This window comes from Kwoniella europaea, chromosome 2, assembly GCF_036810445.1.
Source record: "Kwoniella europaea PYCC6329 chromosome 2, complete sequence".
In the NCBI taxonomy this organism is placed as follows: domain Eukaryota; kingdom Fungi; phylum Basidiomycota; class Tremellomycetes; order Tremellales; family Cryptococcaceae; genus Kwoniella; species Kwoniella europaea.
This window is the reverse complement of record NC_089488.1, coordinates 2907851-2921128: the sequence shown is the minus strand read 5'-3', so window position 1 is coordinate 2921128 and position 13278 is coordinate 2907851. Positions and strand designations below refer to the sequence as shown.

General features: G+C 45.0%; 5 protein-coding genes across 5 annotated transcripts; 4 read left to right on the top strand and 1 right to left on the bottom strand.

Moving 5' to 3' along the window:
• Positions 1-2142: 2142 nt before the first annotated feature.
• Positions 2143-3790, top strand: V865_007446 (uncharacterized protein; the record flags this gene model as incomplete). The annotated part of the gene is made up of 4 exons (XM_066231193.1): positions 2143-2807; positions 2894-3243; positions 3315-3481; positions 3587-3790. 4 exons carry the CDS (start codon positions 2143-2145, stop codon positions 3788-3790), a joined length of 1386 nt encoding a protein of 461 aa, XP_066087290.1.
• Positions 3791-4465: 675 nt separating this feature from the next.
• On the top strand, positions 4466-5972 carry V865_007445 (uncharacterized protein; the record flags this gene model as incomplete). The annotated part of the gene is made up of 3 exons (XM_066231192.1): positions 4466-4624; positions 4715-5344; positions 5724-5972. The coding sequence occupies 3 exons, from the start codon at positions 4466-4468 to the stop codon at positions 5970-5972; spliced, it is 1038 nt and encodes a 345-aa protein (XP_066087289.1).
• A 297-nt stretch (positions 5973-6269) lies between these two features.
• On the bottom strand, positions 6270-8928 carry V865_007444 (amidophosphoribosyltransferase; the record flags this gene model as incomplete). Its single annotated transcript, XM_066231191.1, has 11 exons — positions 6270-6403; positions 6484-6812; positions 6913-7012; positions 7069-7142; positions 7207-7555; positions 7622-8000; positions 8067-8152; positions 8220-8356; positions 8420-8449; positions 8509-8578; positions 8856-8928. 11 exons carry the CDS (start codon positions 8926-8928, stop codon positions 6270-6272), a joined length of 1761 nt encoding a protein of 586 aa, XP_066087288.1.
• Positions 8929-9157: 229 nt separating this feature from the next.
• V865_007443 (uncharacterized protein) lies at positions 9158-10427 on the top strand (the record flags this gene model as incomplete). The annotated part of the gene is made up of 7 exons (XM_066231190.1): positions 9158-9301; positions 9368-9667; positions 9748-9867; positions 9971-10035; positions 10104-10130; positions 10218-10298; positions 10385-10427. The coding sequence occupies 7 exons, from the start codon at positions 9158-9160 to the stop codon at positions 10425-10427; spliced, it is 780 nt and encodes a 259-aa protein (XP_066087287.1).
• Positions 10428-11200: 773 nt separating this feature from the next.
• V865_007442 (uncharacterized protein) lies at positions 11201-12526 on the top strand (the record flags this gene model as incomplete). Its single annotated transcript, XM_066231189.1, has 3 exons — positions 11201-11588; positions 11744-12005; positions 12091-12526. 3 exons carry the CDS (start codon positions 11201-11203, stop codon positions 12524-12526), a joined length of 1086 nt encoding a protein of 361 aa, XP_066087286.1.
• Between the last annotated feature and the right edge of the window lie 752 nt (positions 12527-13278).

Sequence of the window (13278 nt, the reverse complement as noted above, 5' to 3'; positions counted from 1 at the left end):
TAATAGGGGGCTTGATCACTATAACCTAGAATTTCTATTCTACTTGACTATCACTGACTGATGGGTTGGCCAGCGGTATGTGCAGTACGGTACTAGACTCTTCACTAATCGACAGATCTTTCATCTCCTGGAATGCCAAGTCAAAAGCCTCATGATACCAATGCCAAGAAAAGAAGAGGGCAAGCAAGGTGAAATGTAAGTCAAAGCCGAAAGTCATTCGATTTCCATACAGTCAGCACCTGTCGCGACATCTTGGTCTTCACTTTCACTTCGCCTTCATCACGTTTACTTTCACGTTCATGGCTATCATCACAGTCATACCTAAATCATGTGCTTCTATGTGCTTTCGCTCTTCAAGAATTTGGTACAGCACGGTGCCTCTTAAATTCTCACTCACTTTGCCAAGTTTAGGCGTATAACAAACGCAACGACAATGCACAGCAGGCCCAATGGATCCTTTGCCGCAGAAGTATCTCGGCTTTTCAGGGTTTGATTCTACCACACAATAAACTTTATGTGCCAAAAAGTAAAACCAGACGAGACAAAGAAGACGCGACTTGTTTCTCTACAATGGGAGGTGGGAGGAACCCGATTCTATGATTTACATAACTCATCAGTTGGTGAAAAGGCGTTCTCTTCTACTCATTTCGCGTTGTTATTCAACACAAGATCACAAGGGGAGAGCAACACTGATATTCAGGGACCATGCGAACTGTATCTGAATGGTAATGTACTGTATGAGAGGAAGCTTTCCACCATACAGGAGCACTATACCGCGTCACACAATAAAAATAGAAAAACGCCAGCCATCTGTTTACATTCACCTTGTAGGACAGGACATCAAAGGTGATGATGATGAATGCATGGCATGCCATGCCATGGTGGTATGATACGAACATTAGTTTTTCTACTGTGCATTTCTATATAATTCTTTTCCCCTTTCCATCCATCTTTCTCCATCCGTCTCCCCTGTCAAACCCTCTAAACCTCAAAGTCATTAAGCAAATCCTTGGTGAGTGATTGTTCGTCGTCATCAGTCGAAATTGGAATAGATGCTTCTCTGGGAAAGAGCTATCTACGACTTTGGGGAAAAAGCGTTTCAGACTGGATAGCCTATGATAAAATTGATTGCGGCGAAAGGACACGAAGTGTACGAAGGATACTAGCTGCGCTTCGTCTTTGGTGCTTCGCAACAACGGTCCTTTGGGCCTGAGTGGCTTGGTGCTTCTTCTCCCTCGGAGGTGGCAACCACACGCAATCACCTTGTAGATCAGGACCCCGGTCTAAACTTCGCTCCACACTCACACAGATCTCTTGCTGTGCTTTTCTAGATGCTTGGACATTGTGAAATGGAGAAAGACGTGAAGCTGATCTTGCCTTGTCTTTTCCCCTCTCATCGCCCTCACTCTGCGGCATCTCCTTCCATCAATCAACGATACACAATACCCACATACACAAACTTCCGATTTCCCTACTTCACTTCGTCCTGCGGACACGGACATCCTCATTGAACCACTACTCCTACCCAACGTATTGTTCCTGAAACGACGCTACCCATAATCCCTATCACTAAAACACGACTTATGATTATTGTTCTTGTCTTGGCTTGCCGCTATTCCGCGACCCTCACTCATCATTTATATCCTCCTATTCTCTTTTTTCGTCTTGTCCTTGACCTGCCTCGTCCTACTCCGCTTCTCAATCACCTCTTTCATTCCACTCTTCTCTGTTTACCTCATTGACGAAATCCCATACCATTCACGACAATCCAATTTCTAACGACTTCATCATCGCTCTCACAACCATCAATCAACTTTGTACGAACCCATCAACGAAAATCTTACAAACTTGACGTTTTCCAATACAATTCAAACCATTCATCAACTTGACGTTGATACCAATCCGGCTTGACGTTGGATCAATAAACATCACTTTCAACTTGACGTTGAACATCTACAACAGCTATCGACCATCCACATCCATCGCAGTGCGATCCAACCTTCATTTAACCCAAACCTGTCAAACCAATAAATACACTTGACCAACTTTCGCCGGTCGAAACAAACCCTAAACATAACCCCAGTGGTTTAACCTTTATCGTTTTTGCAAGTCAAATAACCTAGAACAAACGAACGTACCACAATGCACGTCTCAAATCTCTTATTACCTCTTTTAACCCTCTCTGTCACTACCCCTGCGGCAGTCTCCGCTCTCCACATCAACCCTCATCACAAGAAAGCCTTATCTACTTCATCCAACGGTCAACTCCAGGCTAAGAGGGATGTACCATCTACAGGGCACAAGATCAAGGCGAAAAGATTGGTGAAGAAGAAGAAGAGAGCTACTTGTCAAGTTAAATTCAATGCTACTTCCATTGCTACCGAAGCTACCACCAGTGCCACTTCTACCGATTCTACAGTCTTACCTACTTTGACGAATAACGAAAATTGGGCCAACGGCACTGCCACTGCCACCGCTACGTCCACTTCAGCATGGGATGACAGTACCTCTTCTGCATCTGCCTCTACCTCCGCTTCAGCTTCCTCAACTTCCTCAGCTTCAAACTCTCAATCCACAAGTAGTTGGTACAAAGTCGATGAATGGTCTGGTGACTCGTTCTTTGACAATGTCAATTTCTGGGAATGGAACGACCCCACTCATGGAACTGTAGATTACCTGAATGCAGGTGATGCATGGAACAGTGGTCTAATCTCTATCAACAGTAATAAGCGAGCCGTCATGGCTGTCGATACTACCCAAGTCGTATCTGGAGGGAGGAAATCCATTCGTGTACATGGTAACAGAATGTAAGTGCCACATTCAACGTACACCAAACCCCATATGCTTTCTTGATACTGACTGATTGGATGTGATTGTGATTATTAATATATAGCTTTACGGGTGGATTGATCATCATGGATGCAGTCCACATGCCAACTGGATGTGGAACATGGCCAGCCTGGTGGTCCAACGGACCAAACTGGCCTCTAGGTGGTGAAATCGACATCTTCGAAGGTGTTAATGATTTCTCTCAAAATCAAGTCTCACTTCATACAGGTGATGGATGTACGATGCCATCAGATATGAACAATGGCCAAGTCGGTCAACTTACCACTGGTTCATACGATTCTTACAACTGTGCTTCCTACGCTACTTCCAACCAAGGTTGTGGTGTAAGAGACGAAGTTACTCAGAACGCTTATGGTGAACCATTCAATGCTATTGGTGGTGGTGTCTATGCTAGTGAGTCCCGCACCAAGTCTCCATTAGTCTACACACCGTAGATACATGCTGATCGCCGATGGTGAATGTAGCCCGATGGAGCAAAGCTGGTATAACCGTCTGGTTCTTCCCCCGAACCAACATCCCATCTGATATTACCAACGATTCACCTGAACCATCAGGATGGGGAACACCAATGGCCCACTTCCCTTCTGATAACTGTAGTCCATACCAATTCTTCTACGATCACTTTAACATCGTGAGTGCACTATCCCAAAAAAAAGAAAAAAAAAAAAAACATCAAAATTCCTATCGTCTTTCTGCCGTGTAGAGGATGCTGACGATCCCTTTTAAATTCCAAAAGTTTGATACCACGCTCTGTGGGGACTGGGCTGGGGCAGACGGCGTCTGGAACTACGCCGGATACGCAGGACAAAGCGAATCGTGTGCCGCTCAAACGGGGTACTCGACTTGCGCAGATTATGTCTTGAATCAAGGTTCGGCCTTTGCTGAAGCTTACTGGGAAGTCTCATATGTTAAGTACTTCAACTCTACCACGGAGGTATAAGCCTGCCCTGCTGGGAACATACCTTGGTTGGGCAGGAAGAGGTATTTGGAGATTTCGTGGATTGATCTTTAATGCAAACGTGACGATTACAACCTTTTTTTTCTCGACTGTGGTCAAAGTGCCACATTCGTCTTTCTGGTGTGGATTTATCTTGTTAGTATATGGATAGTGCTTACTCAGGTAGTATCATCTTCTCTTACCGTACCCGTGCTCGTACTCGTATGAACAATCCTATACATTCTCCTTATTTCATATTTCTGAAAATCTAACACAATCGGTAGGTAGGTACATAAGAACCAAGAACACTAGGTTGTCTGGTCTTGCCTCATCTTTACAAAACAGCGTTTGATACAATTTGATAGGTTTTCTCTTACTCTTACGGATGCTCTTTATGCAAGGTGTTTATGACTACTGTCCTGTTTGCATGATGCATTGAAGCGTAGACTGATAGCAGGATAGCAAGAGGAGCTGAGGTGGAAGGAGAATGTGCCACATTCACGACCTTGCAGTGAAACCTCGACCTGATCCGTCCAAGGTTCTTCACTCGAGTCAAGATAGTATCACCTTCGTCTACTCATCAAGTACATACATAACTTACATATCCTGCTCATCGATAACCCACGCTGGGTGAGCGATTCCGTCCGACTAGCGTTTCTGTGTCTTCCTGCTACTAGCATGCCCCACAGTCATCACTCCCACTCTGGACAGTTCTGTCGACATGCCAAAGACACCCTCGAAGACGTCGTGAAAGAAGCTATCAGGAAGAGGTTCGAGGTGTTTGGCCTGAGTGAACATGCTCCGAGGTTCAGGATGGAGGATCTCTTTCCTGAGGAGGTGAGTGATGCAGCTGGATTTATGTAACCACCTACCAGATTCATGAGCCAAAGCTCATCGTGTATAGGTTACTGACCGTCCTCTCTCTAGGCAGACTTAACCCCTGCAAACCTCCTCACCACCTACCTGGACTTCCTCTCACACGCTTCTTCTTTGAAATCCAAATACTCCAACCAAATATCCTTGCTCATCTCGCTCGAAACAGACTACATTACTTCCCTAGATCTCAACAATATATCTGATCTAATTCATCAGCGGAAAGAGATAGATTACATAGTTGGAAGTGTCCATCACGTCAATGGTATCTCTATCGATTTCGACCGTCCTACATGGTTACGATCCATTCAGGCATCCGTCAAGGACGTACAAGGTCGAACGATGGATCCTGGACCACCGCCTGTCCTCGACTTAGGTGATTCGACAAATCCAAAATTACAAAATGACTATCAACCTCCTCAAGAGGAGTTGATACCTTTCTTAGAGAATTACTTCGATCAGCAATTCAAGTTGATAGATTACTTTCGACCAGAGGTTATAGGTCATTTCGATCTCTGTTTATTGTGGATACCCACGTTCAACATTAGGCAGATTCCTAGCGTATGGCAGAGGGTAGAGAGGAATATCAAGAAAGTGATTGAACATGGAGGATTGTTCGAGGCGAATTCTGCAGCGTTGAGGAAAGGTTGGACAGGAAGTTATCCAAGTGAAGATGTTTTGAAAGTGAGTGGGGTCGTAGTCGCCTTTCCTCATGTACCTCTCGCCGTGACCCCTCTCCTCCCCTATCGCCCTTCTTGTCTCCTCCTTGGACTTTCTCCGCCCTTTATGACGTACCTTGTCTATTCTCTCTTTGCTCTCCCTCTCGCCTCTCTCCTCCCTCTATCCTCTCTGCGCTCTCTTACCGTCGTCTCCTCTGTCTCCCCTCCCCCCTCTCTTCTTCCTTGTCTCTCTTCTCCCACTTCCCCGTTCCCCCTCTCTCTTACTCAAACCCACTCTGCCCAGGGTCGTCTCATTTCCCTTTGAAGTCCCCTCTCAACACGAGCATACTATCTCACATTCCAAACATTGAACTGTATATACTGACATTCCCCTCCTCCAACAGCTGATAATCTCATTGAACGGTAAATTATGCCTATCTGACGACTCGCACGGTATATCCTATGTCGGTCTGAACTACGCGAGAATGAGGGATTATTTGATACGAAACGGCGTGAAGGAAATCTGGTATTTGGTCCCGGCATCTGCTCGAATAGATGGGGATCAGGAGATTCAGAATGATAGGCGAAGAGTGGTCAGTAGGAAGCTGACTGATTGGGATAAACATTCGTTTTGGGTTGATAATGAATTATAACTATAATGAACATGCATTTTCATCGTAGGAATGCAAAAGATCAAGCTCGCAAAAGAATTGAGCCCAAGGACCAAGGACTGCATTGCTAGTCACACCAGTGCAAATGGTATCATTGAATCATATATACATGCAATTACCAGATTCCCTTTGTATGATGCCCTGAAAATGTGTATGAACAGAATTTTGGTAAAAATTTACTTTGAATTTCGAAAGATCGTTTTTGATATATCGACATGACATTATTTATCACTGGTAAAAGCGACCACCCACGCCCACCTTTCTGGTATACCTCTACATCTACTGACCATACCATGAATTATGTAAGCCTATCGTATCGTTCGGTGTGGGCATATTGGTAGCACCAATCTTAGGTGAATGATTGGATAATCCCATGATGGAATCTGATCTCCCCAGTAAAGCATCTGAACCGTCTATATAAACCAATCAAAAAAATCTCACCATCAGCGAAAATTCGGAGGGTATGTAGACCACCGAGCTATGTCGCACTCACTCATAGGTCCATTGCATCCCCCCTCATTAGCTTCAACAGCTTCTACAGCTTGTTGAAGCTTCTTCGCTTTGGCATTATCATTCCTCAATCTCTGAATATGTTCCAGATACCTCTCGTCAACTCCTCCAGTAACGTATTCGCCGGTGAAGACCGAACAGTCGAATTGTTTGATAGCTGGGTTGAATTGTCTACATGATTCCACGAGATCTTCAAGTGTTTGGTAGATCACCAAATCGGCTCCGATGTGCTCTGCAATTTCCTCGGTGGTTCGTCCGTGAGCTATCAGCTCGTGAGGCGAGGGCATGTCGATACCGTACACGTTGGAGTATCTACAAAGAAACAGATCAATCAGCTCCTTGCCTTTCTTGTGTTGTATAACACAGTGATGTATAGCGTGCACAGAACGGATAATTGACGAGGTCGACTCACCTGATGGGAGGGGCACAAGAAGCAAAGATCACACGCTTGGCACCGACATCCTTGGCCATCTGTACAATCTCCTTGGAGGTGGTACCTCTGACAATGGAGTCTATCAATCGCTAGTTGTCAGCTACATCCAATGTTAAGATCCAATAATTAGCTCACCATCCACAAGCATGACAGTCTTTCCCGCGAATTCCTCAGGCATGGCATTCAATTTCCTTCGCACATTTTTACGTCTGTAAGTTCACCGCATGTTAGCCATTGATAACTTCTTTTACAACATGAGAAAGCAAGACCCACCGTTGAGTCTGTCCAGGCATGATGAAAGTTCTTCCCACGTATCTATTCTTGACGAAACCCTCTCTGTAAGGAATATTCAATGCCTGAGCACAGTTCAAAGCCGCCGTTCGGGAAGTATCAGGAACGGGAATGACCACGTCAATCTCCAATTTCGCTTTGACCAACTCCTTCTTGACAGTCTCAGCTAACAAATCACCCATCTTCATCCTAGATCTGTACACTGAGATACCATCGATGGTTGAATCTGGTCTGGCGAAGTATACGTGTTCAAAGATGTCAGGTGCGAAGGCTTGAGGGGTGGCAACTTGTCGTCTGGAAATGTTACTTCGAGTGATAATGATTGCTTCACCTATAATTGCAGATTCATCATTGAGCGACTCTTTCCAGAACTCTCAAGCTGCGATGTAATGCTCACCCGCTTTAACATCCTCCCATTCTGTGAAACCCAAACCCTGCGCTACCACACTCTCAGAAGCAACCAGATAATCCGTTCCTCCCCTAGCTCCCTTTCTCGTGGCAATTCCAGCAGGTCTGATACCGTTAGGATCCCTGAAGACGATCAGACCGAAACCAGCGATCATGGCTACACAGGCGTATGCACCGATACAGGTTCGAGTGAGATCCCCGACGGCGGTGAAGATATCTTCTTCGTTGATACGGAATTTACCGGTCTTTTGCAAGTTGTTGGCTAAGATGTTCAACAACAATTCGGAATCTGAGTCGGTGTTAATATGTCTATGTGCGTCTACGTCGAGGAATTGTCGGAGAGAAGGGGTGTTAACGATGTTACCGTTCTATCATTCAGGTACATTGGTAAGCTTTGAAATTCCGTATGCGAGGGAAAGGTACTCGTGGCTTACATGGGCAAAGACGATACCATAAGGTGAGTTCACGTAGAAAGGTTGAGCTTCGGCATGAGCTGAACTTCCCGCAGTGGGGTATCGGACTGGACATCACAATGAGGTATTGTAAGCTTTCCTTGCTGACAAAGGCATATTGGAGCTGGAACACACCATGACCGACACCCATCCAACCTTTGAGACCAGCTACGGCAGGAGCATCAAAGACATCTCTGACCATACCATTGGCTTTGACTTGATAGAATCTTCCACCTGACCCGCAGGTGACGATACCAGCTGCATCTTGACCTCTGTGAATGAAGGCTTCGTCAGTGAGGTGTACGGTTGCTTTGGTCAAAAAGCACTACACATACCGGTGTTGTAAAAGAGAGAGACCCTCAGCACTAAGTGGAGCTTATGTCAATACTTTGCATTATGGGTTTAACGGTGATATTGAGCTCACATCTCGGAACCAGCAAGACTGGTCTGAGTAGCCAAAGGGTCATGAAGGAGTAAACCGAGGATACCACACACTGACAATTTGTCCACTGATCAGCCAATGCATATCAATCAAATGCATGATACACTTACTTCTGTCTGATTAGACCGGATAGGGATGTGAGGTGAGGTGTGATAGAGGGAGGGAGTTGTATACAGTAGTAACGAGTTTATCGACACCTAAAAAGAAGGAAAGAAGAGAGGAATTTTTTTGAAAACATGAAAATTCTTGGTTGACTCTGACAGAATACCTGTACTGAGCTTATTCCTTTTAAACTGCATTGACGCGTGACTCGAGGGTAGTCGGCTGACCCGGTGGCGAATCAATTACAAATCCATTACAAGCCTCATTACACTGTTGGTACGACCTGATCGTAATGAACATTTGCACCCGCCGCTACCACTGCTCAAGTATGCCACATCATTCTGTACTGTGCCTGAGGATCGGGTCCCCGGGTGCGAACATGAGATGACAACATCAACGAGGCTGGCACAAGCAGCAAGCACTATGCAATCCCCCCATCACTCATCAATCTTCTCTCTACCTATAACTATCAACAGTGATACCTTCTCCCTCCACTTGCACCAGTACCAGTAACTGAACCTGTACCGAGATGGCACCTAAGAAACCCACTTCTGAAGCACCTCCGCCCCCTTCTTCGAGAAGAAGTGCGAGAATTGCTGAACAACCCAAATCCACTTCGGGTCCTGCCAATGGTGTCAAGGTGAATTCGAAGAAGGAAGTCAATTCCAAGAAGGTATGTCAGCTATCACCATTTATTACTGGGAGACTGGAGAGCTGATTCCGATTGGCACCGTCTTAGCGATCAGCAGAGAATGATGCTTCGTCCGATAACAAGAAGGCCAAAGCGACCACCACATCTAAAGCTTCTGAACCCAAGTCCAAAGAAGCCACTTCAAAGAAGGCAGATACGAAATCCAAGGAAAAAGAGGAAAAGAAGGCTGAGGCTCCTGCGTCTGCTAAAGCCGACACAGGATCTAAGGGAGCACTGAAACTCGGTGATAAGTTGCCTAAGATCACTTTGAAGGATAACGAGGGGGACGATGTGGATGTCAGTCAGCTGGCTGGAGAGAAAGGTGTGGTGGTGTTCTTGTATCCCAAGGTGAGTAGGACCATTTTTAAGAGACTACAATCTTACTGTTCACTCTGTGAACTGATGTCATCGTTGATGGATGTTCACAGGCCGATACTCCCGGATGTACTACCCAGGCATGTGGGTATAGGGACAACTACGATCAGATCAAGGAATTCGGATATGATATATATGGATTGTCGAAGGATAAATCTGAAGCTCAACAAAAAGTATGTCCTATCTTACACACAAATTGGCATTTCTCGCTTTCAAACCCAATGGGCGTTAAAATCATGAAAGCTGATCGTGATGAGATGTGTTTCATCTATATAGTGGATCAACAAGAAGGGACTGACATACAAATTACTGTGCGATCCCGAGAGCAAATTCATCAAGAGGTAAGCTAATTTCATCACTCAGCTGTGTACCGAGTATAAGGCGCTCATTGATTGATCGGTCATCTCAGACTCGGTGCATTCGTACAGCCCAACAAGTAAGTCACCCGACATATATATATGCTCTTCCATTGTCGTCATATATCACTGATTCGTGCTGATTTGATATTTGTGGCTCTATTCAGTACCAAACGATCCCATTTCATCTTTGAGAAAGGTACAGGTAAATTGGTAGATATAGCTTTAGGTGTAAAACCTGCCGATGAGTGAGTGGTGGAATCATCGTCTGCTGCTTCTTCCCATCCGTCAGGCTTCAATCGCTGCTGATAATGGGATGTACTCTACCTATTAGCCCTACAAATGTCTTGAAGTTCTTGGAAAAACATCACAAATAATCAGAGACAGGGGCCATGATCCATCGAAGCGGGAGGGGGAGCAGAGGCGGACTATTACTTGAACATTCGTAATGCTTCGTACGACATTGCTTCGCAGCTGGCCATACTATATATACACTTATCATCTGAATGCTACATCTGTCAAAATCGAATCTATGAATAAAGTTGTACGTAACTAGCAAGAAAGTGCAACACGAAGTATCATAATGGGGTTTTCTTGATAAGATACACACATATATGCATGGTATCTTGTTCATCAGAAATCTGCGTTATATCTGCAAAACTCATCGAATCTCCTGATTCATGCATGCCTGACTGTATTGATTGTATCATGCATAAATGTTCTCTGTGTATAGTACTGTACAGTGAGCAATGTAATGTGCAGTAGAACGACGGCGCCGTCCGGGGCCCGAGCGGGTCAAGTGTCGGAGGAATGTTATCGATAAAGAGGACCGTGAAGTGATAAAGTCCTCTTTTGGGGCGGTTTTAACTGTACCTCTGCTTGGCTCTCGGTCTTCCGGTCTGAGAACAGCATTACGAGCAGCATGCTGATACAGCTATGTTGCTCAGTCATGAATGTGGGATATTAAGGTATATAAGGTAGGAGAGAAAGGGGTGTGATCGTCCTGTTGAGAATGTACTCATCCCCACATCCCGTATACAGCGTTTACAAAGTACCTTCGACTGTCATTTGACTGTCCATACTATCATACATCATACTGTCTTTCTAGACTACACAGTCAATCACCATATCGCTCCTTCATCGTTTCAAAATGTCACTCTCCACGACCGTCGATGTCCTGATCATAGGCGGTGGACCAGCAGGTCTGGGAGCAGCAACAACTATCTCTCGACTTAAACGATCATGTCTCCTATACGATTCCGGTTTATATCGAAACGAGGTAGTCGAACATTCGCATACCATCGCAGGGTTCGAGGGTGGTAATCCCAAAGATTTCAAGCACAAGGTGAGAGGTGATTTAGAAGGATTTTATAGCGATACATTGGAATTTAGGAACGGCTTAATAACGAATCTAAGAAAGTTGGATGATATCCAACATGGACATGCGTTTGAAGCTTTGGATAGTGAGGGGAAGTTGATCGTTGCGAAGAAAGTTGTGTTGGCTACGGGTATTAAAGATCATTTGCCTGATATTGAAGGTGAGCAGTCTATCCTATCTCATACATCCTCATCCTCATCCTCATCCTCATCCTCATCCTAAGACAGAGAACTAGACAGCGTACCTCACTCAACAAAGCTAAGACGACGTACGGACAATACTGACCTGTACTTTCCTTCATGTCAATCTGTATAGGTGTCAAAGAACAATGGGGTAAAAGGATTATCCACTGCATATTCTGCCACGGTACCGAAACTGCCAATGCTCCCTTTGCCTTTTTGTTCACAAAAGCCAATAGAATGATGAATGAGAAACTGGTTGAGACGATGCTGAAGCTCTGGAAGAACCTGAATCATACTTATAGATATGTTTTGACCCATGGAATGGATGTCAATACCCTTGAGGGAAGGAAAGATGCGGGATTGGAAGGTAAGCTTGATCTGTTGAAGAAATTAGGGTGAGTATCCAATCCATGCAACGGTCAAATGTAAACTTTGAAATCACCGAAAACTGACATGGATGTTCATGATAAAACCAACCAGATATCAGATCATTTCCACCCCTATTCAGTCCATCCTCGAAGACAGCTCAAAATCCCATTTGATTATTACATTCACCGACAAATCCACAATCAGCGTCCCAGCGATGTTACTCTTCCCCGAGAAATTCACTCCCTCCGAACATTCCGCACCGTTACTCACCGAAGAGCTACTAGGTGATAAGCTCCAAGCATGGGGCACAATTCCTGGACCACCTGCCTCGGGATCTGGAGCTACGGGATTGCCACCTCGGATGGGCGATGATCCTCGGACACCCGTCAGAGGACTGTTCTGGGCTGGAAATTCCGGATCGGCAGCTGCGAATGTCACGTTGAGTCTCGCGCAGGGTCAAATGGCTGGTGTGATAGCTGGAGATCAATTGGGTGAAGAGGAGCTGGCTGAGCTTCAGTCAACGTACAGTACCACGTATCTTCTCTGATTATAGGATTTGTGGATAGACTAGGTCAAAAATGTAGAAAAAAAATCACACCATGCATGACTTTCAGTTGAATCACAGTTGAAGATTGATGTTTTCATTCTTAGTCTCAGATTTGAGGATCAACGCACAAAGTGGACGGTCAGTAAGAGGAAACGCGAGTCAATCTGTAAAGATGGCGATCCGATGGTGTTCGATATATTCGTTCGTTGATTGATTGATTGTGAGGCTCGAGGTGATAGCCTAGTTCGATTGTTGATCATATCAATTGCGATTGATCCACTCAGTCTACTTGATCTAATCAGTCAATCAACAATGACATTCGTACCAAGTGAAGAGGCAGTTTAGTATACTTCCTTTTTGGTGGAGTGCACACGCCCACACACTACGGGACAGGCACATGAACGCCAATCAATCAAGCAACGTGTTTTTCTCAAATTGATTGATGTGATGATTGCGGAGTACACACTCGGAGTTGCAGGATCAAGATATACACAACGCACAGGCTAATCCGGCCCGCATCCATCAGTCAATCACCATCAATTACCATCTAACCATTGATCGCCACCGGGATCGCGGAATTGATGAATCGGTATTAAGCAAGAAATGCAAGAAATACAAGAAGGCATACGTACGGAGCCCTACAGGAACTACTCACACGAGTATTTCGTAATTCTCTCAAAGTGAAATCGCCAATCCAGAAATCTTGGAATTTGACCTTTTGCTTCAAAAAGGTCAGATAAATTTCAAGACGC